The 23,650-nt window shown below is 37.8% G+C and overlaps 1 protein-coding gene across 1 annotated transcript in view; it reads left to right on the forward strand.

The window, feature by feature from the left end:
• The window catches only part of ABCA12 (ATP binding cassette subfamily A member 12), a 246,533-nt gene that overhangs the window by 115,281 nt on the left and 107,602 nt on the right, over positions 1–23,650 (forward strand). The window contains exons 8-13 of the mRNA XM_043993356.1: positions 3,509–3,621; positions 5,258–5,266; positions 7,828–7,894; positions 15,671–15,789; positions 16,738–16,844; positions 23,340–23,596. Of these exons, the coding sequence (XP_043849291.1) occupies positions 3,509–3,621; positions 5,258–5,266; positions 7,828–7,894; positions 15,671–15,789; positions 16,738–16,844; positions 23,340–23,596 (672 nt within the window). The remainder of the gene's footprint in view (positions 1–3,508; positions 3,622–5,257; positions 5,267–7,827; positions 7,895–15,670; positions 15,790–16,737; positions 16,845–23,339; positions 23,597–23,650) is intronic.

Raw genomic sequence — 23,650 nt, forward strand, 5'->3', positions numbered from 1 at the left:
TAGCTTATGGGAGAAAAAATTTCAAATCATTATCACCCATATAATTAATTGGAGGAAGTATTGGAGGGGGGAGGGAAGGGGAGCAAGGAAAGAAATATTTTTTTTTAGTCTTCATTTGTTCAGAGAAGAAAATATTGACATCCAGGCCAGGTGGTAGGCTGGACAGATATCCCAATGCAAGACCAACCAGTTGGATTTTTAAGGTAGATTTCAGAAATCAAACTCTAGGGACCAAAAGATGATGATAAAGGTGATTGTCTTACTTGACATTGGGTTAAATGACATATGAACACCACCATAAGGCGGGGAAGACCTGGTCAAGTCCTATGTTGGATACTTACTGGCTAAGGAAGATTGATGTCTAGATATGGCACAACCTCACACTTTCTCTTAGGCAATACTCTAAAATGAGAGTTGGTAAATTTCTTTATTTCTTCATATTTTCAGCTTTATTTGAAATATGTAAAGGACATTCTTAGCCTTAACATAGTTTGCCAATCTTTGTTCTAAGACAGTAAATTATATAGCAGGTGCTAATCTTTATTGTTAGAGGGATTTCCCTACATGGGAGTTCCCTAGACCAGGGTTTCTTAAGCATTTTCCACTTGCAACCCCTTTATGCCTGAGAAACTTTTATACAACCCCAGCTATATAGGTATATGAAATAGGTATACATAACCTTTTACTGTTGCCAAATTTTTTGTAATCCCCACATTCAGTGATGTGATCCCATAAAGGGTCTCACAATTTAAGAAGGTAGAGGCTAGCAAAAATGGAATGGAGCAGAGGAATGTTGGGGAGAAGGAAGTCCTTTCTGGAACTAACATTCCATGACTACATTCTCATTGGATATGTGATCCATTCATTTGAAAACACGTCAAAAGTTAGCCCCAGACTCTTTTATTGTACATATAGTCTGCCTACATAAGTGCTTTGGAATATTAGAAGGAATTACACTTTATAACCCAAATACCAAATATGCACTGAGAGGACTTGGTGTGGGAAAAGGCCAATTTGAGGATTTACTATTGAATTATAAACCACATGGAGTGAACCTGTGCCTGAATTGTCAACTAGTCATAAACTGCTTAATGATATAAGATAAACTCAAGGTACTTGGAAGTCTTCTTGTGCTTTGAGAAAAGGAATAAGCATTTCTATAGTGCCCACCCTGTGCCAAGCACTATATTAAGCACTTTGGGTGGGGGGCAATGAGGGTTAAGTGACTTGCCCAGGGTCACATAGCTAGTAAGTGTCAAGTGTCTAAGGCCAGATTTGAACTCAGGTCCTCCTGAATCCAAGGCCAGTGCTATATCTACTGTGCCACCTCTAAGCACTTTTATAAATACTATCTCATTTGATTCTTACAACAACCATGAGAGGCAGGTCCTATTTTTATCCCCATTTTGCAATTGAGGAAACAAAACAACGAAATTACTTGCTCCAGGTGCTAAGTGTCTGAGGCCAGATTTTAACTCAGGGATTCCTAACTCCAGGTCCAGCCCTCTCTATTCACCATGATGCCACCTAGATGCCTTAGTCATTGAGTCATCCAATGGAGATTAGAGAATAGGCATTTTGCCACTTTGTACTAGAATTAGACTTGCTCAATTTCTTTAATCAAATTCTTTAATACCAGTGACCACCAAAGTATTCAAAGTTCAGAGCCTCAGACAAAAATCATTCTCATTCATGCCTTACTCTAGACTGTTTCTAAGATTTAAGAATTTCTGATATGCCTTTAGGTGAGTTTCTTCACTTGCTATTGGTTCACTGTTGTGAAGAATGATTTCCTCCATTTATTAGAACAAATACTTAAATACACATGTTTTTGCCAAGAATTTATTTCCTTTAAGTATTGAAATACTGTTTCAAAGGCAACCGAAATCTGGAGTTGCCCAAAATAAATGAGTTATACATGATCTGAGCCACCTGTTACTCCAAAGCTTCCTTCAGATGCTAAATAGCTCTTCAGTTCCTTCTAGAAACCTGAGATGAAAGTGATTGTTAACTGAATAATATCTGTCACCACCATCACTATTGATAATGATGTATATTTGTAAGAACTCTACCATTTATAAATTTATTTCAGAGCAATTTTCCCAAGGAATTGACATCTTACATTTAATCCTTATAACAATTCTATAAGTAGAGAGAGCAAGGCATTCTTTTCCCCATTTAACAGATGAAGAAATTGAGGTTCAAAGAAGTTAAAGAATTTGCCCAAAGTCAAACACCTAGATAGTGGCAGAGACAGGAACATTATATAACAAATATATTTATAGATTCAGTATATTACATCCACATGTGCAAATGTATGCAAATAGTCTTAAAGATTTGCATATATGCAAATACCACGAGTTATACCAATTAAGGTTAGCTTCTGCAACAGAGAACAATTAGAAAATCCATCAAATATATGAACATAAATCTCATCTTGTCTGCCTAAAGGTGATCATTTAATAAAAGTCTTTTGTTTTGATTACCACCCTAAGAAAATGAAATGTTGAATACCTATCTCTTTGATAAGTATATTACAACACTATTTGTAAAATGCTAACATACCTGTAGTTGTGAAAATATATTTTCACTTACAAATTACTATCATCAGGAGAAAAGAACTTTCTTAAGCAACCCATTGCTTTGGAAGAGAAAATAGAAACTTAAACACAATGTGTGAATTTGCTAATTGTTTTTCTTTCCTGTCAATAGTCTTTAGTCCTAGCAAAAACACAGTTTCATATAAGTTCTGTGAATTAATTAGGCCCTTACCTTTTAGCTCCCATCAAGTTAGAAGACTTCTTGGAGAAGGGGATTTCCTTAGCTCAGAATTCCTTAGCCCGGTGAAATCATAGGTCTGGAGGGGAAAAAATAAAAGTCCTTTCTAACCCTAACATTCTTTGTCTACATTCTCACTGACTATGAATGAATTACAAGGTACAGTCTGGTCTTTGGCTAAAATGTGAGTAATTTTGGAAAAAAATAGCATTGAAAAATGTCATTAATAATCTGTATTCTTTTCATGGGTCTTCTCTCAGAACAAAAGACTGCTGTACTCGATGACCTCTAAGGTCGTTCCCACTTCTAAATCTATGATTCTATGATTCTGTTATTAAACCTTGGATATGATTTCCAATCTTTTCTTGTTCCTTTTAAGCAAAAAAAAAAAATAGCTTTACCTACCCTCTCATTTGTAATCTTAACAGCAGAATGTCAAACTAATGTGAACTTTACTTACTTCATTTTTTGGCCTTTTTAAAAAACAAATGCTACATTGAGGCTGTGGGTTTTCTGCGAATGTCATGCTCCATTCGGGCTTGAGAACACCATGCTGGGATTTTGTGCATGAATAGGCAAACAAGTAATTAAATTACAAAGGCAGCCTCTTGTCTGTTATGTTATAGGAATAATTTCCTACTCTCCAGCCATTTTCCACTTGACTAACCTTTTGTTTCTGTCTGTAAACCTCGAAACACAATCTGGTTTTAATTGTTTTTCAACTCGTTAGTGCTCTGTTGGTAGTGCAGAAGGTTTCTCCACGTGTCACAAATATGGAAGGATTCAGGACCATCCAGAAGTCTGTTAAGCATCTGCTCTACACTCTGGACTCTTCAGACCAAGGTATCTCACTTCAATCTTCCTACGGTCAGGGTGTTGTTGTATGGCCCAAGAATATGGCGGACTGAATGAAGTAAAAACTATAGTGTGTAACCTTGGATTCATATGGTATCTATAGTGTGGCTGAAGAATAACCCTAAATAATGCTTAGAGTGTGGGGAGACAGAGAATGAGTCAGGGAAAATAGATTGTACTTGGTTAGGTTTTCCTTTAACATGGAAATGACCATAATTGTTACGTGAATGTGTACTTTTTTCTTCTTAATCACTTATTCATTCATTCATTTATTTATTTACTCCCTCAATCATCCATTTATTTATTTATTTTGTTCATTCATTCATTCATTCATTTATTTATTTATTGAATCTGCACTTTTAATATACAATGTTATTATCAAGGATTCTACCTCAGCAAAGACACTTTAATGCATTGAGGACCATAATTAGGAGAGTATTTCTCATTTAATTTAATGAACCATAAGCCTTTGGGGGGGGCTATCTCAACTGTTACTTCCCCTTCCCCCTCTACTTCCCCTACACACTTTGATCAATAGGTGGAGTTTGGTCTTTTATCAATGGCATAATAACTCCTGTCCACTATTCTGAATATGTATCTTTTTGCTTTAAAGGGGGACAAATAAAGGATGAGAGGATTAGTGAAGATCCACCATCTCTAGTAGGAAAACAAATCAAAACCCATGCCCTCTGTTGGTGGATTTTTTAATAGGATGACAGCATTATATATTACACATATACAGAGAGAGAGAGACACAGAGAGACACAGAGAGAGAGACAGATACAGAGACAGAGATAAAGAGAGACACACAGAGAGAGACAGAAAGAGAAAGTTTGACATTTGATGAAAAGAATTCCTGTTTCACAAATATTTTTGTTCTCATTTATTTCCACTGTGTGAACAAATGAGGGAATTGCATTCTTTGTCATGTGACTTTTTCCATAGGTATAATTTCTCATTTTGAAATACTATGTAGTAGGGGCAGCTAGGTGGCATAGTGGGTAGAGCACCGGCCCTGGAGTCAGGAGGACCTGAGTTCAAATCCAGCCTCAGACACTAAACACTTACTAGCTGTGTGACCCTGGGCAAGTCACTTAACCCCAATTGTCTCACCAAAAAAAAATATTATGTAGTAGTAGCTGCTGTTTTTTTTAATCTTCAGACAACAATGAAAGTGATATTAGTCCTTCTTTCATGGTTCTAACAGGCTTACTTTTCTTTATCAACCCTGAACATAGCTATTATCCTGTTCAAATGAAAAGCAGGAGGCAAAGAAATTAGGAAAACAGCCAGAAGAAAGTCTAAAGTGAAAAGTTTTATTAGTTTTGCAGAATTCTTCTTTCTATCTGATTATAGTATTAATGGCGAGTGGGCAGCATGGATGTTATTGTTTAGCTGCTTTGGCATCATGTGTCTTTTAATGATCTTGAAAAACATCAGCAAAAGAGCACAAGTTGTCAGAGCCTAAGCCTAACATTCAGTGTTGGTTCGGTAACCTATTATCAATTATTTTTCTTTGTGTTCTTTCCATTTGCATTTTAAAGTTTCAGGCACCTTCTTCAAGTCCCTCCCCATCATTCTTCTCTTTTATCTTCACACTCACACCTTGTAATTATAGAGCAAGGTGATAAGAGTTATGAAATTTCACAAAGAACAACAGTCTCAAAAACTCTTCAAATGCTTTGGAAGCCAAAGAAATAAGTAGTATTTGTGATTAACTGAGACAGCAAAAGTTTATATACATGTATATTTATATATGTGTGTATATGTATGTATATTTCTACTACACACATATATACACATACATATATACATATAAATGTGTGTATATATACATATATATGCACATATATATATGTGTGTGTATATATATATAAACACACACATGTGTGTACTTGTGTGTGTGTATTATAACTCGATTTTTCCCATTATCTATCAAGCAACCAGGCCACGTTCCTTATTGTGATAGTGGACTTTCACAAGTTTCAGGGAAATCATTGGACAGACTCAGGAGCAAAAACTATCAAAGAAATAAAATTTAGTTAAGATATCTTAATGGGCAACTCATAGTAATTTTGCTGTGTTGCGTTTTTGGAGTTCTTGAATTTTCATATAGGTAATAAGATTTTTAGTATTTGCAATTTGGAACACTGAAGTTCTAAGAGCAGAGTTTACCTCTGTAACTCATTAAGGTCTGCTTTCTAACAAAATGTGAAATTTTCTCTTAGTAAAACAAAGCAAAACAAAACAAAAAACCCCACAACCATACCCTCCCCTGCTCAGCAGAGGTTATTACTATGCTAGATTTTTATGTATACTCTTTCTAAACATGCCTGATTCCACCAGTGAAAAAGACGTAAATTCCAACTTGATAAAGGTCCATTAAATGTTACACTTCATTAAGATCTATTTAGTACAGCATTTCTTCAAAGATATTTTATAGTCTCTTAGGGACAAGAGACCAAATTTGCCTCCAGAAAGTCAATTTATTCCCTTCTTAGCATAAGGGTCAGGGCCAATATTCATATGTTAAAAAATCATTTCTCCTAGTTATTCATTTTATCAATTGAACCAGGAATAGGAATTCCATTACTCTTTTATACATACAAGCAAAGTAAATTTCTTAGCATCACATGGGAACCTAGTACTAGATCCAGAGGGACCCCTAGAAAGAACGATAAAAGCTAATATACAAGCAAAGATCTTTGCAAACCTTAAAGTGTTGTACAAATGTCAGCTACGATTATTATTAGTAGTATTGTAAGACATCACCGATCTACTTCACACATTCAAACATGGCTACCATCCATGGTAGACAATTTTCTATTCCAGGCCTCCTCCTTCCCAGCCTTTCATTTGAATTGATATTTCCTTTATCTTTAGAATGTTATTGCAAGGCTGCAATCATTCCCTATACCCTGAAAAGAGCCTGGCAAGTCTTGGCTCTTGACCAGTAAGGTTTAAACTCTTGGTAGGAGACCAGAGAAGACCAAAATTGGTACTAAACAGCAATACCAGAGGCAAACACTATGGAAACATGATCAGGATGAGAATTAGAGACTGAGCCTTTTGAAATTGTGGAGCTATTTTTATTTAATACAAGAAGTTAAGCTGGCTATATTGATTGGCAGAATGTACAATAACACTATATTGTGGCAATAAGAGCTCATAGGCAATTTTGGAATATATTAACTGGAGAAAACAAAAGAGCTATTAGAGTCAGTAATAAGACATCCTATTGAAAGAGATTAGGTTGAACTTAAAAGCTGCAATCACTGAGATGTATTAGTTTCTTTATAAAGAATGAAGAACATCTCAAGAGAAGGTGATTGCAATGAGGAGAAGCGCAGTGATATCATTTCACCAAATGGGATAGATAAAAGCATCAAAGTAATGCGTGGTTTTTATTTATGGTGTGACCATTGAGAACATTTTCATTTTTAATGTTGATATAATGCTATTGTATATTTATGCTTTTACAGTATGACTTTTCACAGGAAGCTGAATTAGCAACACATTTAACTTCTAGGGCTAATGCAAGGTGTTGGATTAAATCTTTCAACATCCAATATGATTTACATCAGCCTGACCTCTTTCCCAATGCATCATGATGATATTTGAAGCCAGCCAAGACAGTTCTGCTAACATTGCCCAATTTGCAGTTTGAGCTGCATTCAGAATAGATCAGGGATTTGTGTTAAGAAAGGTCAGAAATGCTGCAAAGCAATAGACAGTGGTGCCAGTAGGCACCTAAGCAAAACTCGGTTCAGCTAACGAACATCTTCAGGGCAAAACCCCAAATACTGGAAGTTACTCTATTACTTTGTTTAGCATTTGATCTTACTTTTATTATACAAAAACTACTTATGTTTCCAGGCCTAAGGGAGAAAAGATACTTTGATTTTAGAGTTTGAGTGAGACTAGAATTTGTTTAAAATATAGGGCTTTGATCTTCAAGGCAAGTTTGTTTAGTATGCATATGTGTATTTTTCTATAAATGTTTCTAATAGTTATGAAATCAAAGGTGTCTCATGATTTCCTTAGGAAAAAACCCTCAAGATTGTATTCTTGTTTCATTAATTCAAAATAGAGTCAGACAATTTCTACTGCAAGCTTAACAACAAAAAAGCTGATAAACATTTTTTTTTAATTTACATTCAGTCAATATCAGTGTTATTATTTCAGATGGACCAGGCAATGCAACATCTCCTTGGAAAGAGGATGGTGAAGAGAAGCTGTCTCCAAGCAGTCTGGCTGCCCAGTAAGTCTACACTCATTTCCCTCCTAATTGAATAAGTACTTTGCCTGAGCAATCAGAACAATTCATAAAGGTAATGGTCAACATAGGTATATAGGCGATTAAAAACACTGTTGACTTTTTCTGTTCAACACTATTAAATATCTTCTATGTGAAAGGGACTCTATAGGCACTGGAGATAGAAAGAGAAACATGGAAACTATCCCTGGCCTCAAGGAACTTTTATTCTTTTGGGGGATATAACATGTAGATTCATGTCTGTCTGTCTATATGCATGTGTGTATATATATATATATATAATATGTATGTACACTCTATCATCTATCTATCTATCTATCATCCATCTATCATCTATCCGTCCATCCATACATCATCCATCCATCCATCTATCTATCATCTATCTCTCTGTGTCTCTCTGTGTATATCTATCTATCTAAAACACAAGGTAATTTGAGGTCAGGAAGAGCACTAGGAATCAGGGAAGGCTTCATGAAGGAGCTGACACAAAAGCCAAGCCTTTGGAGAAAGGTAAATATTCCAGCAGGCCAAAGAGATGAAGAAGGACTTTCTGGTCATAGGGGATCCCTTACTTGAATGCACAAGAGAGGGAGATGGAAATGACCAGTAGTGTAGTTTGACTGAAACATGGAATACATGAAGGCAAGTAATGTGAACTAAGGCTCAAAAAGTGGATTAAAACCAGACTGCAGAAGGCCCTGAAATGCCAGGATAAAGGTGTTATTTGATCCTAGAGACAGCAGGACATGACTGAATGCCTTTGGTGGGGCATTGACATGATCAGACTCGTGCCTTAGGAAGATTATTCTGGTAGCTACGGAAAGAGACTGAAGATAGAGAGACCATTTAGGAGGCTATTACAATGATCAAAGAGATGAAGTGGTACAGGGCTGACCTAAGGGGATGGCTGTGGAAGTGGCAAGAAAGGGACAGATTCAAGATATGGGGTGAAGGTAGAATCAACATGACTTGTTAACTAAGTGAATGTGGAAGACCCAGCAAGAGAACAGAATTGCAGTGTCTCAGAATTGAAAGCGAGTCCATAGGGTTCTTAACCTGTGGTGTGTGAACTTGCTGGTTTCTTTTTCCTTTTTTCTTCTTTTTAATTTTTTTTTTGAGGGGCCATGAGTGTTAAATGACTTGTCCAGGGTTGCACAGCTAGTAAGTGTCAAATGTCTGAGGCTGGATTTGAACTCAGATCCTCCTGAATCTAGGGCTGGTGTCCTCTGCATCACCTAGCTGCCTATGAACTTGCTGTTTTTTTTTTAATATTTTGATAACTGTTTTACCATATAATCAGTTTCCTTCATAATCCTCTGCATTTTATTATGCATTTAAAAACATTTTGAGAAGAGTCCTTGGTCTTCACTAGACAGACTGCCCAAGGTATCCATGACACAGAAAAAAAAATGTGAGGAACAGAAAGGAGGCCAGTATCACTGGGCTGCAGAAGACCTGGAGTTAGGTATAAGAAGACTGGAAAGGTAAGGGGTGGCATCAGGTCATGAGAGGCTTTCAATCAGCATTCAAAAAGCTTTTAGGTGGGGCAGCTAGGTGGCACAGTAGATAAAGCACTGGCCCTGGATTTCAGGAAGACCTGAGTTCAAATCTGGCCTCAGACACTTGACACTTGTTGTGTGACACTGAGCAAGTCTCTTAACCCCAATTGCCTCACCCCCCCCCAAAAGCTTTTAGGCTAGAATATTGGACTCGATCTTTCTTGAGATCAGATTCAACTGGGATAAATGCTAAACTTGGGTTAAACTATGCAGATACAAGAAGGGAGAAAAATGGCTAGGTGGCAGTCCTCTGAAAAATATCAGGGTGTGTTAGTGGCCTTTCTAACACATACATGAACAAGAATCCCCACTACAGTGTACACACTTTAATGGTCAGTCAGCATTCACTTAATGTATTCAAAGTATGTAAGCATATGGGGAGAGAGAAGGGGATGTTGAATCATTACCTCCCAAAGCAACCCATTCTACTTTTGAACAGTATTTTCTGTTTGTTTTTGGGCAGGGCCATGAGGGTTAAGTGACTTGCCCAGGGTCACACAGCTAGCAATTGTCAAGTGTCTGAGGCCGGATTTGAACTCAGGTCCTCCTGAATCCAGGGCTGATGCTTTATCCACTGTGCTACCTAGCTGCCCCCTCTGGGCAGCCTTAATTAAAAAGTCTTCTCTACATCAATCCTAAATATGCCTCTTTTGCATCTTCTACCTGTTGCTCCCAGTTCTGTCCCCTGGATCCAAGCAGAATTCTTCCACATGGCAGTCCTTCAGATACTTGAAGACAGTCATTATGCCCTCCATAAACCTTCTCTTCTCCAATTTAAATACCCCTGTTTCCTTCAAGGAATCCTCATGTGGTATAATCTCAAGACCCCTCATTATCCTGGATGCCTTCCTCTGGGCAGTCTGGCTCATGCAGTAAAGTAGTTCTGTCAAGTGTCGAGGGTGGTGCTATGTGTATTTTCTTTTTTTTTCTTTTTTTTTTTTTGGTGAAGCAATTGAGGTTAAGTGACTTGCCCAGGGTCACACAGCTAGTAAGTGTTAAGTGTCTGAGGCTGAATTTGGACTCAGGTCCTCCTGAATCCAGGGCCTGTGCTCTACCCACTGTGCCACCTAGCTGTCCCATTGCCATCTAGCTGTTCTGCTTGATAACCCCCCCATGATATTTTTCAGAGGAACTGCCATCTGGCTGTTTCTCCCTTTTGCGGTTGAACACAAGTTGTAAGTCTTTCCGTTCATCCCCGTTGAATTTGACCTCATTAGATCAAATCCAATATTCTAGCCTAAAATCTTTGTGAATCCTGACTTTCACAATCTGTCTCCCCTCCTACCTGTCCAGTCTTCTTATACCTTCCTCCAGATATTCTGCTGCCCAATGACACTGGTCTCCTTACTGTTCCTCACAGCAGACCTTGCCAGATGCTGAGCATTTTCACTGATTGTTCCTCATGCCCAGAATCTTCACTCTTCATCCTTTCCTTCATGCATCCCTGTATTCCTTTAAGGCCACACTAACAGCATGTTTTCCATAAGACATTTTCCTGATTGCCCTTAATCCTAAGGCCTACTTTCTCTTGAGCATCTCCAATCTATTCTATACATACATTATTTGCATGTAGTTGTTTGCATGTTGTCTCCCCCATTAGACCATGGCCTCCTTAAGAGAAGAGACTGATTTTTACTTTTCTTTGCACCCCACGGTGTTTACTTGGCATAATGCCTGGCACAGAGTAGGCACCTAGAAAATCCTTATTAGCCATCCCTCCCAGTTCTGTGTCTCCTGACAATTTGATATGCATGGTATTTATTTCTAAGAGTGAAGGATAACACTGAGGCTATGAATTTGAATCTGGGTGACTGGGACAATAATTATCCCCTCAAAAGAATAAGGAAGTATAAAAGAGGTGAGGCTTTGGGGAGGGAAGATGAGGAATTCTCTTCTGGATGCATTGAGTTTGGTATTTCTACAGGATATACAGGTGGAGATACTCATCAGACAGAGTTGTGGGTTGAGAGTTCAGGAGAGAAGTTAGGACTGAATGGGAATCATCTGCAAATGGGATAACTGAGTATTCACTAGGAGAATATTGGTGACCCAATGATAGGATTAACATCTTCTTAAATCATAGTAAGGCTGGGACCTATTCTTTTGGGAATATAGTCTCAGATTTAGTTTTGTTTTGATTAGTATAAAAACACACAATTTTCTTTCCTAAAATTGCATAGGCAAATTCTGGTAGGCAGGAGATAGATTGGAATAAATTTGTCTCTTGCACACTAAGAAAAATCCAACCTTAATGATAGGGATTAGTCAATTGACTAAAATGAGATCCCAAGATCTTGTTTTCAATCTTCTAAGGATTTGTTATGTGTATAAGATTTATCATCTTCCCTAAGCTATGAAATAGCTGAAGGTATCAGTCAGGTATATGCACAGGTCCATGCAACACCTGAATTTAGTGGCAAGAAAATGCACTGGTGCTTTTGCCAAAAAGAGGGCCAAATAGTAGGAAGGAGGTGTCAATATCTTAGATTGAATTGCCCTCCGCTTGGTGGGTAGGAAGAGTCTAGTGAGAAAAATGCAGTGAGTAGAGAAGACAGGGCTATGCAGCAGCAGCCTCTCTAGTGCTAGATTCTCAACTTTTCTATCTTTGTGTGGTTGTTGTGATGAAGGAACCCATTCATACATGCCTATTTCTTTGTGATATCATGACTTATGTTCCTCTAGAGCCCACACAGCCTACCATGTGGCGATATATACACACACACACACACACACACACATGCATACATATTTCACAAACACTAAAATAGGGATTCTCAATGGAGCTAGGACAGTCAGAAAAGGGAAAAAACAAGTATTTATTAAATTCCTACTATATGCCAGGCACCTGTGCTAAGTACTTTACAGCTATGATTTCATTTGATCCTTGCAACAAACCTGGAAGGTGGGTGCAATTATTCTACTGTTGAGGACACAGGCATACAGAGGTTAAGTGACTTGCCCAGGATCATACAGCTAGTAAGCCTCTGACACTGAATTTAAACTCAGGTCTTCCTGACTCTGGACCTATTCCTCTAGCCACTGTACCACTCTCTCCTGAGCTAAACTTAAAATCACAATACCTGAGTTTAAATGATGACTAGTTACTTATGATCTGTGTGCCCTTGAGCAAATCACTTGATCTCTCTGTGCCTCAGTTTCCTCACATGTAAATTGAGAGAGTAGAATTAGATGACTTCTAAGGTCCCTCCCAACACTAGATCTATGTTCCTATAATCCTGATCTTGTAATCTTCTTAAGAACCTCCTTGACAACTATCCTGAGTTGTCCTACCTGAAAATTGCTTTCACCAAAAAGTCCTTGCCTCTCTTAAAGATTTGTTGAACTCTCCCATAGTGGTAAATGCCCTTACTCTGCAACCCTTGTGATTGTAGGGGAAGGAAAAGAAAGAAGGTAAGGAAAGTAAGTGGTGTAGTAGATAGAGCACTGAGCTAGGATTCAGGGAGACTTATTTTCAAGAGTTCAAATCTGGCCTCAGACACTTACTAGCTGTGTGACCCTGGGCAAGTCACTTAACCCTGACAGTTTCTTCATCTGTAAATGGACCTGGGGAAGGAAATGGTAAAGCACTCCAGTACTTTTGCCAAGAAAACTCCAAATAGAGTCACAAAGAGTCAGATGTGACTGGAATGACTGAACAACAACAATAAGGAAAGTAGAGGAGTGAAATCTTTAATATGCAGATTGGTCCAATAGAAAGAATGCTGGGTCTGGAGTCAGAGGATCTGAATTCAAATCCTAACACTGCCAGTACCTGTATGACCTTGAGTAAATCACTTAACTTTTTGAGATTTCATCATGTGTAAAACAAGGGAGTTTGTTTAGGGAATCTCCAAGGTCCCTTCTAGCTTTAATTTGATGGTTCTATGAACCCCAGAACCTGGGAACAAGCAGCTGAATAGGTTGCTCCTCAACATTCCACTATTTGGCAGTACAGAGAGATGCCACTGGCCACTTCTCAAAACAGATGCAACTCTGCAGGCTCAGTTTCCATTCTATCTTTGAGATCTGCAGTCACCCCTATAACTCAAAAAGAATTAAGGGATAAGGTTTATGAAATCCAAGACCTCTGTCCCATGGTCTGTTCTCCAGAGTACTCCAATGTTTTGGGTACAGAAGAGAATATAACTGGTAGGGATCCCTCTTAGAGACCATCAAGTTTAATGCTTGTGTTTTATAAAACTGAGGCCCAAATGACTCGTCCAAGGTCACATGAGTTAGTTACCCAACAGGACTTAAATCCAGGTTTCTGGACCTCAAGGCAATACTGTTTGCATCTGGAACCTTTCTGCCTGTCTCTTAAATCCCCCATTTTGGAATGATTCTGAGCATTTCCTACAGCTAAAACATAGAACATTCATCAGCAACTTTCTCAGATGTCCCAGGATTCCCCCTTACTCTCCCCGCCCCCAACCTCATATCTTGAGAAACTTTGTCCTAGGGCAATATGCTTTAAATACATTTTAATCTCATCAGAGTCCTGTAATAACACAGATCATTATGTTATGGATTCAGCAATCAATACTGCCAAATCACATTCCATGCAACAACCAGAAACAGAAAACCCCTGATATTACATGGTTAGCCCATAAGCCAGGTGTTAGTTCCGTCTCCCATGACAACGGAATCGTAAAAGGTCTATGTGCCATTTCATGATAAATGAAGAAACAAGTTTTGTCTATTTCTGTAGATAAGCTTTTTCAGAAACACATGCACTCACAATAATCTGTGGGTCTCAGAATCAGTAAAGCCGAAGTCTTATCTGCAAATTTTTTTTCCCTTCAAATTCAAACTTCTCAAATATCTAGTGTTGTCAGTCTCTATCAGAGTCCTTAATCCTAACTGTCTAGAAATAGTTATGACTTCTCCAAAATTTTGACCTTAAAAACCCCTCTGGTCTAATAGATAACTAGGTGGCATAGTCACTGGAGTATTGGACTGGGAATTCAAATTTGGCTTCAGATACTTACTAGCTGTGTGACAGTGGACAAGCCATTAACCTCTCTGAGCCTCAGCTTCATCATGTATAAAACCAGAATAATAATAGCTTCTATTTCACAGGATTGTTGTGATAGTCAAATGATATATAATATGTGTATGTGTGTGTGTGTGTGTGTGTGTATGCAGCACTCAGGAAAACTTAAAGTCAAGGCAACAACTCAACAAGGATTTATTAAATATTTACTCTGCACCAGGCTCTGTACTAAAGCACAGGGAATATAAAATACTTCCTACCTTTAAGGAGCTTACATTCTAATTGGGAAATACAACTCATTAAAAGTAATTAAAGTGGTCAGCTAGGTAGCACAGTCTGATAAAGCACTGGCCTTGGATTCAGGAGGACCTGAGTTCAAATCCAGCCTCAGACACTTGACACTTACTAGCTGTGTGACCCTGGACAAGTCACTTAACCCCAATTGCCTCACCAAAAATAAATAAATAAAATGAAATAAAATAAAATAAAATCAGTTTATTTCCCTAGGTTTGTTGAGCTATGATAACTGCAATTTGAGTTTAAAAAATTACCCATTGGAATTTAATCTCATATTTTTATATATATGTATATATTTATATATGCAATATATGTATGTGTATGTTATATATATATTCACACACATACATCTATATACACACAGACTTGTTTGCGTGTATAGAAATATCCATATGAAGATTTATAAGGCAATGTAAGTTTCATTTCTTATTTATATTTTATTTTAAATTTATTTCTTATTTTATTTAATTATTTTTTAATCAAAGTTTATATTTTAAGGATATAGTTACGAATTAATGTGGCATAGGAATGTATGCACACATATACATATATATGCATATATTATATGTATGTATGTCTATATCTATATATTTAAATGTAAGTGCTGAGCGAATCCAAAGTAGAGGAATAATTCTTTTGCAGGGATCAGTCATGGAAGGCTCTCTGGCAAAAAAGTAACCCTAACTCACTGAGCTGCTTGAGCTCTTGGTAAAAAGAAGTTGGACAAAATGACCTCTGAGGTTCTTTCCGGGCCTAAATCTGTTCTCTCAGTGTTTCCATTGGAAAAATTAGTCGACACAATACAACATAAGGACTAGAAAGATGACTCAATAACGGTGTTAGATTTCTCAGTTATATGCCTTTGTTTTGTGTTTATGGTAATTTGGTGCCTTTTTAAAAAAAATTCCATAGGCTCCTTGTTCTGGAAAATTTTGAAGATGCCCTCTTAAACATTTCTGCTGAGAGTCCTTATGTGCCCTACCTGATGTGTGTGAGAAATGTAACTGACAATTTAGCCAACGAGTCACCAGGTAATACTCTTCTTAATGGCAGAAACTTTATTCATAATTTTAGGTACCTTTTTCCATACCAGAAAGTCCATCAAATCTTTCACCAAAAAAGAAAGACTTGCTCACCCATAGTCATGAACTTAGAGCTCTCTTCATATGAAAAGAAGCATTAAGTAGTGGGGACTGTTATTTTCCTGGTATTAATAAATTATTATTATTATTGTTAATGATAATAATATTATGTCTGGTGTCTAGAGATGCTGAATGCCAGAGCCCTTTGCTACACCTGCCTCTGACCTTCTTTAGCTTCTTTAAAAAAAACAAAACAATACATGTAAATGAGCCAGAGACACATCTGCAAACTGAGATACAAGTTACCTTGGCTGAAGGAGTGGCAGTGGTGATGGCATGCCATTTTGCTTCCTATCCTCCCTCTCTTTTTCATTTTCAATTTTCTGCTTTCATGGACAACCATGAAGGTTGCATTTAATCAAATGTTCTTTTCTTCCTTTTTTTTTCTTTAAAATAATTTTTTTTGCACTCTTCCCTAAGAGATATACTTTCTCTCTGTCTACTGGGCAAAAAATGTCAGCTAGCAAACAAAAAGTCTGGCCTCTGTTTATTGGCATGAATTAATCAAGGTTGGAAGGACATTTGATTTCTAACTGATTATGTACCCATTTTTCCAAAAATATTTCAACTTAATAATGTACTGAAAGATGTCACAGATAAAAGCATATTATAAGTGACAAAAAGGCCCTCAAGGTAGCTCCTTGCTTGCAATAGGTTTGTCTCAATTGTAAATCCGAGAATATTATTGAAATAAGCCAAGTGCATATTTTCACAGTTTTAAGAAGTCATTTTTTATAACTAGATACTATTATGACAAACCATACTTAAGTGTTTCAAAGGAAAGTTTTCCTAAATGATCCCAAGTTCTTTCTAAAATAACTTTTCTTTCTTTTATAGAAAATCTAAAACTTCTACAATCTACCATCCGGTTCAAAAAATCTTTTCATCGAAATGGCTCTTATGAGGACTACTTGACTCCAGTTTCAGAAATCATAAGATCAAAAGTAAGACTCCAAAAAACAAAACACTCCCTCCCCCCCAAAAATAAAAGCCTTTGACATGTTATTTTTCTTCTTTGAAGAAACATCTGTTTAGTTCAGGTTTCAAATCAGTAGCATTGCAAATGGGATTTCTTGCTTTTCTTTTGGTTCAGGAATGCTAGAGAGAGGAGAGAAACATGGATTCTCTGAACAACTTGTTTTTGTTCTATGGAGCTTGGGGGTGTTTTTGGTTTTGTGTGCTTGTGTGTGTTGTGTACACCAACATATGTTTATTTCCTAGGAAAATCAACAGTATGCAATGACCTATTCCAGCCTCTTCTAAATTGCACCTATTAATCAAGTTGTGCCTAATGATACAGTTATCTCATTAAGATGGTGGATTCAATTGAATTTAACCAAATGTGTACAAATGAGCCTGGTTATTTGAAAGGTCCCTGATATTTGGGGTCTGAATAACCGAGTTTCAAAGCTGATATAATTAGACTTTACAAGTGAAAAATATTGAACGATTAAGTCATTTCCTCTTTAGTGCTTCCATATCTAGGCAGTACAGAAGACAAAAAATGGAAGAGTATAAGGCATAATCACAATATTTAAAATGTCGGTGATTTCTGAACTGGCTTCTTTGGATCTAACAGGATTTATAATGTAGGTTATTGTTCTTCAGTTATTTCAGTTGTGTCTGATGCATTGTGACTCCGTTTGGGGTTTTCTTGGCAGAGATACTGTAGTTTGCCATTTCCTCCTCCAGTTCATTTCACATATGAGGAAACTGAGGCAAACAGGGTTAAGTGACTTGCCTGGGGTTATACAGCTATTAAGTATCTGAGGCCAGCTTTGAACTCATGAAGATGAGTCTTTCTGATTCTGAGCCAAGTGCTCTATCCAGTAAGCCACCTCACTGCCCAATGCAGGTGGTATATGTACTTAATAAGCTATGATGTCATGAAATCTACCAGATCTTATAATTCAAGGTAGTAGATTCGAAAAAGCAACATTTCTTAGCAAGGAGGCAGCAGAATTAACTTTTTTATCCACCACCACCACCAGTAATAATAATGGTCATTTATATAATGCTTTAATGGCTGCAAAGTGCTTTACATACATTATCTCACTTGAACCTCACAGCATCCTTGTGAGATAGATGACAGAGATATTATTAGCCTCATTTTGCAGATGAGAATACTGAGGCTAAACAGCTTGCTTACGGCCACACAGCTCATAAATGCCAGATATGGGATTCAGACCAAATTTTCCTAATTCCAAGCAGAGTGAGCATTGTACAATGCCACATTGCCTCTGAAGTCATGTTGGCTCTTAATAGTCAGTCTGGCTCTTTCCCATTTAATTTATTTATTGCCCTCACCATAGAGTAAGGCAATTACTGTATTAGTCCAAATAGAAATAAAATCTCAAAAATGACATCTAGAAAAAGTACTGGATTTGGAGTAAAAAACAAACAAAAATAATTTCTCTTCAACTCCTGGCTGTCACTCATTTATTCACTGTGGCAGTTCTGTGGAACAACTGTGTGACCTTAGATGAGTCACTTCAATTCCTTGGCTCTCTGTTTTCTTATTTGCAGAATGAGGAGTTTGGACAAGGTAATTTCTAAATCTCTCCCCGCTCTTAAATTCTTTGCCCTATAATCTGAGAGAGAGAGAGAGAGGTGTGTGTGTGTATACATATTTGTATACATATACACATGTATATGTATATATTATATATATATATAAATACATACATAGAGAGGGGAGAGACAGAGACACACAAAGAGAGAGAGAGACAGTTGTGTGTATATATATATACATATTTGTATACATATACACATGTATATGTGTATATTTTATATATACATACATAGAGAGGGGGGAGACACACTTGTGTGTATACATATTTGTATACATAAATGTATAGTATATTTATACATATATACATAGAGGGGGAGACAGAGACAGACACACACAAAGAGAGTTGTGTGTGTATATACATATTTGTATACATATATACATGTATATTATATATATATATATACACACACACACATATATACATACATACATACATAGAGAGGGGGGAGACAGAGACAGAGACAGAGAGAACAATTGGACAACATTGCCATAATAAAGAAATACAATTAACTGACTATAAAAGTTGAATGTTTGGACCTTTGAAAAGGCAAGTCCTTTGCTGGCATTAGTGACATAAGTGACATTGGTAGCTTATAGACCCACATTAGGATAAAGGAAAAGACATAAGACCTATAGGAACTGACTACAAATTCCCCACTCAATTCCCTTCATCCCTTTTGTAGAGACAGGGCAGACCAAAGCCAGGGGTAGTGTGAGGACAGACTGCACTTAGGTTTTGTGTGAATCAGATTTGGGGGCTAGAGAGTGGGTAAGTAGAGGATGTGGGGGTGGGGAAAGAAGTCTAATAACTACTGTAGACTTCTAATGCCTCTGTGTAATGGTTATGCTCTTTGACAGGTCCCATATCACTGACAGTGAATTTAATTCCTATTTGAAAGTGCTAAGCCTCAAGCAAGGTGGCTGTCTTTTAGTCCTGCCTAGAAAAGAGATCTACCAAACTCAGTGTGTTGTATGAGACTTCATACTGCTTTTCCTTGAATGTACTCTGATCATCAAGGTTGCTTATCCTTTTTAAAACACATATACACGATTGTTCCTATTCACATTTGGTTGAAAGTATTTGTTCTATCCTACAATCACCAAATCTGAATTTCAAAATATTTAAGGTACCAGTATATGTCTCTTTCTCTTTCTTTCAATAACCTTGAGAAAACTGCCCATCAGACACTGTAGGAATGGAGATTTGCATGGTATAGTGGAAAGAGAACTGGACTGGAAGTCAAAGGGATTGGGTTCAAGTCCCAGCAAAATAGCTTGTGCTTATTTGTTCCGATAAAATCATTTGTCCAGTAACAAAATGCCAAACTTTCCACAATAACATATGACCGTGCTATGTGAGTACTAACTCTAGAAAATGGAGATGTTTAGCCTGGGGAAGGAAAAAAAACAAACTTAGGGGGATGTGGTAGCTGCCGTCAATTATTTGAAGGGCTGCCACAGGTAGAAGAATTAGACATTTTCTGCTTGGCCCCTGAGGGTAGAACAAGAGCAATGGGTTGAAGTTGCAAGGAGAACAATTTTGACTTGATGTCTGGACAAATAACCTAATGAATTTTTGTTCAGTTGTTTCAATCATGTTCAACTCTTCATGACCCCATGTGGGGTTTTCTTGGCAAAGATACTGCAGTGGATTTGCCATTTCCTTTTCTGGTTCACTTTGCAGATGAAGAATTGAGGTAAATAGGATTAAGTGATTTACCCAGGGTCACATAGCTAGTAAGTGTCGAGGTCAAATTTGAACTCACAAAGAGGAGTTTTCCTAAATCCAGGCCTAGTGCTCCTAATGAAAAGAGCTCTATAAAAAATGGAATGGACTATCTCAGAAAGTGTGTGTGGGGGTTCCTCCTCATTGTAGATTATCATGGATATTATAGTAAACTGGCCTTGAACTCACCCTACATTCCATACACCCATATATCAACTTAGAAAACCACACATTAACATCATCTAGAATTTTCTATTGGATTTTTGTTCATTTTGAGAACTATTTCCCAATTACATTTTAATCTGCTTCCTGGCTCACTGGGGAGTGTTATAACATGCCACAGTGTTTGAATCCTTTGTTGTAGAGGGAATTTGTATTTAGGTTTAAGTCCAAGTACCTGAGCTCTGAGGTACCTTCTGATTCTCAGATTCTGTGATTTGGTGGCATTTTTAATTCCTATGAGACAATTTCAGCAAGTTTCCTCATAGTCATAAATGGCTGTTGTGGTCAGGGAACACTTAGAACCAGTAATTACTTTATTCCCTTTGAATCCCTTCATATTTTGAATGATATGAGCTCTTATAGTTAATATGCTGCGGGGACTTCTCAGGCTCCATCTGTAGTCATATAACAAGAAAAGTGTGTATTTTTGTCAAAATGACATGTAATTATATACTATAATTCTATATTATATCAAAGGTCATGAAGACAATTTTACCCAATGAATAGAGGATCCTCCTGAGAGGCACAGGAAGACCTAAGCTTGACTCTTCCTGCTAACACCCATGACCCAGTGGTTTTGCTAGGGATTTGATTTTTCAGGATTCCATTTTGGCTGTGCTGGTCTGTTTATTAATACCCTGCTCCTTAGAGAGCCTTCCGCATTACCGACAAGGTTGCCACAGACAGAGACATAGTCAGGAAGGAAATTATTCTGTGGGTTTCCCTGTAGCTTAAAACGACTCTTTGCTGTCTGTGATTTCACCAGTGTGAATATTCCAGCAGGATGCTGATTTGGACTCATTCTTACCCTACTAGATGATTTCATGAATTCTGCTACAAAAGAAGAAAACTAAGCTTTGTAGCCAGCTTTCTGGTGATGAGCTTCCCAACAGAAGCCCTCCCCAAATCAATCATCAGGCATTTCTGAAGCCCCTCCTTCCATGTCCATTGTACAAGATGCTGAAATAGAAAGACAAAGAAGAAATATTCCCTTTCCTCAGGGGGCCTATATTCTATTAGGGGAAACAATATGTACACATAAAAGTCAATACAAACAATGTATGAAGTAAATATAAGACAATTTCCAGTATGGGGTGCGGTACGGGGAGACACTGAAGATGGAGGTATGACAAGCAAGCCCATTTTGGCTGAACCAAAGAGTCCACCATGTATAGGAGATCTAATGTGAAAAGGTTAAATGGGCTGGAGACAAATCACAAAGGTCTTCAAATGCCAAAAATACACATTGGCTGTAGGGAACCACTGGTACTTTTTGAGCAGGGGAATAATATGATCATCCTGTGCTTCAGTGATATTGCTCAGGCACCTAGCAAAGGATGGGTTGGAGAGAGAAGAGGCTTTAGGCAGGAAGGTCTATGAATAGGCTATCCGAGGGCTTGCTAAGGGTGGTGGCAAGAAGGGGACACATGCAAGAACTGTTGAAATCTTCCTAACTTGATTACACGATGCTGGCATTTGAAAGCACAGAGTCACCTCCACATCTTGACAAAGCACTGGAATAGGAAATTAAAATGGCGGTACTTACTGCCGCAAGTGAACAACACACAACCTCTGATTGGAAATTGCTTTTAATTCGCCACAAAGATCAGCCGAGAATATTGTAAAATAAAGAGATAGGCCTGGCTCATGGACAGTTTAAGCTTGAATAACCAAATTCAGTTCTACTTAATTTGGTTCAGTAAACATTTATCGAACCAAAGTACATCATGGTAAGAAATGTCATGTGTAATGAGGCTGATGCTATGTGCCAAGCACTGTGTGAGGCCCTAGGGTTATAGAGACAAAAATGAAACACTTCCTATCCTGAAAGGGCTTATATTCTACAGAGGGAGGGAATAAATATCAAATGTAGAGACAGTAAATCCAAAGTCACTTCAGGCCATTGTAAGGGTCAGGGTTGCCAATGGGAAGATCATTAAAGGCTTTGTGTAAGAAATGGCACTTGACTTAAGCTTTGAAAGGAGACACAGGCATCTTATGGGATGCTAGTATATTGAAAATCACTGGGGCAGCTAGGTGGTGCAGTGGATAAAGCACTGGCCCTGGATTCAGGAGGACCTGAGTTCAAATCCGGCCTCAGACACTTGACACTTACTAGCTGTGTGTGACCCTGGGCAAGTCACTCAACCCTCATTGCCCCATTAAAAAAAAAAAGAAAGAAAATGAAAATCACTGGCCAGTGATGGTAATTTAAAAAATTGTTTACTTATTTTTCTTAATATCACTTCCCCATCCCCCAAATATATCCTTCCCTTCTCCCCACCTAGTAAGACATCGCTTGCAACAAATAAGGAAAATGAAAGAAAGAAAAATCAGTTTAGCACATCATCAATCTGGTAGTATAGGTGGCACACTGCATCTGTATTTCCTCACCTCTTCTAAGACAGTAGGGAGATACATTTGATGTAAATGTTTTAAGTGTCTAACAGGGACAATGACCGCAGAATGATATTCAGAGCTGGAAGGGGCCACCCAGGCCATCTATTTCAAACTTCCCATTTTGCAAGTGAGGAAATTAAAGTCCAAGGAGGTTAAAGACCTACCCTAAAATCACAAAGGTAGTGGACTTGGGCAGCTAGGTGGCGCAGTGGATAGAGCACTGGCTCTGGAGTCAGGAGTACCTGAGTTCAAATCCGGCTTCAGACACTTAACACTTACTAGCTGTGTGACCCTGGGCAAGTCACTTAACCCCAATTGCCTCACTAAAAAATAAAAAAAGGTAGTAGACTTAACAGATCTGATTTGAGTCCAGGACCTTTAACTCAGAGCATGGAAACAATCTACCATTTCCAGACCTTCCATTGGCTGACTGCACACATAGGTGCGGCACATAGAGAGTAGTAACTACAATACTGAATTCTTCTATTTTGCCATAACTTTTGTTGTTCTTTTGAAAAGCTGTTACAACTCCGAAACGTGACCAAACTTCTTTGTGAATCTGAGACCTTCAACTCAATAGAAGAAACTTGCCAGTTTCCTAATATTAGCTTTGGAAAACTATGTGAAGGAAGTCGCTTCCACATGCAATTCCTTGAAGCAGCCGAGCTCGGCACAGAAATTGCAGAAGGCTTACTGAACCATGACAATATCATATCTCAAAAGCTAAAGGATTTGCTTACAGGAGATCCAAATAAAATTAATTTAAATATGGATCGGTAAGTTTCTCCATTGTCTTTTTTTTTCACCCTGGCAGAATCTTTCTAAAATTA

This window comes from Dromiciops gliroides, chromosome 3 (genome assembly GCF_019393635.1).
Source record: "Dromiciops gliroides isolate mDroGli1 chromosome 3, mDroGli1.pri, whole genome shotgun sequence".
Taxonomy (NCBI): Eukaryota; Metazoa; Chordata; class Mammalia; order Microbiotheria; family Microbiotheriidae; genus Dromiciops; species Dromiciops gliroides.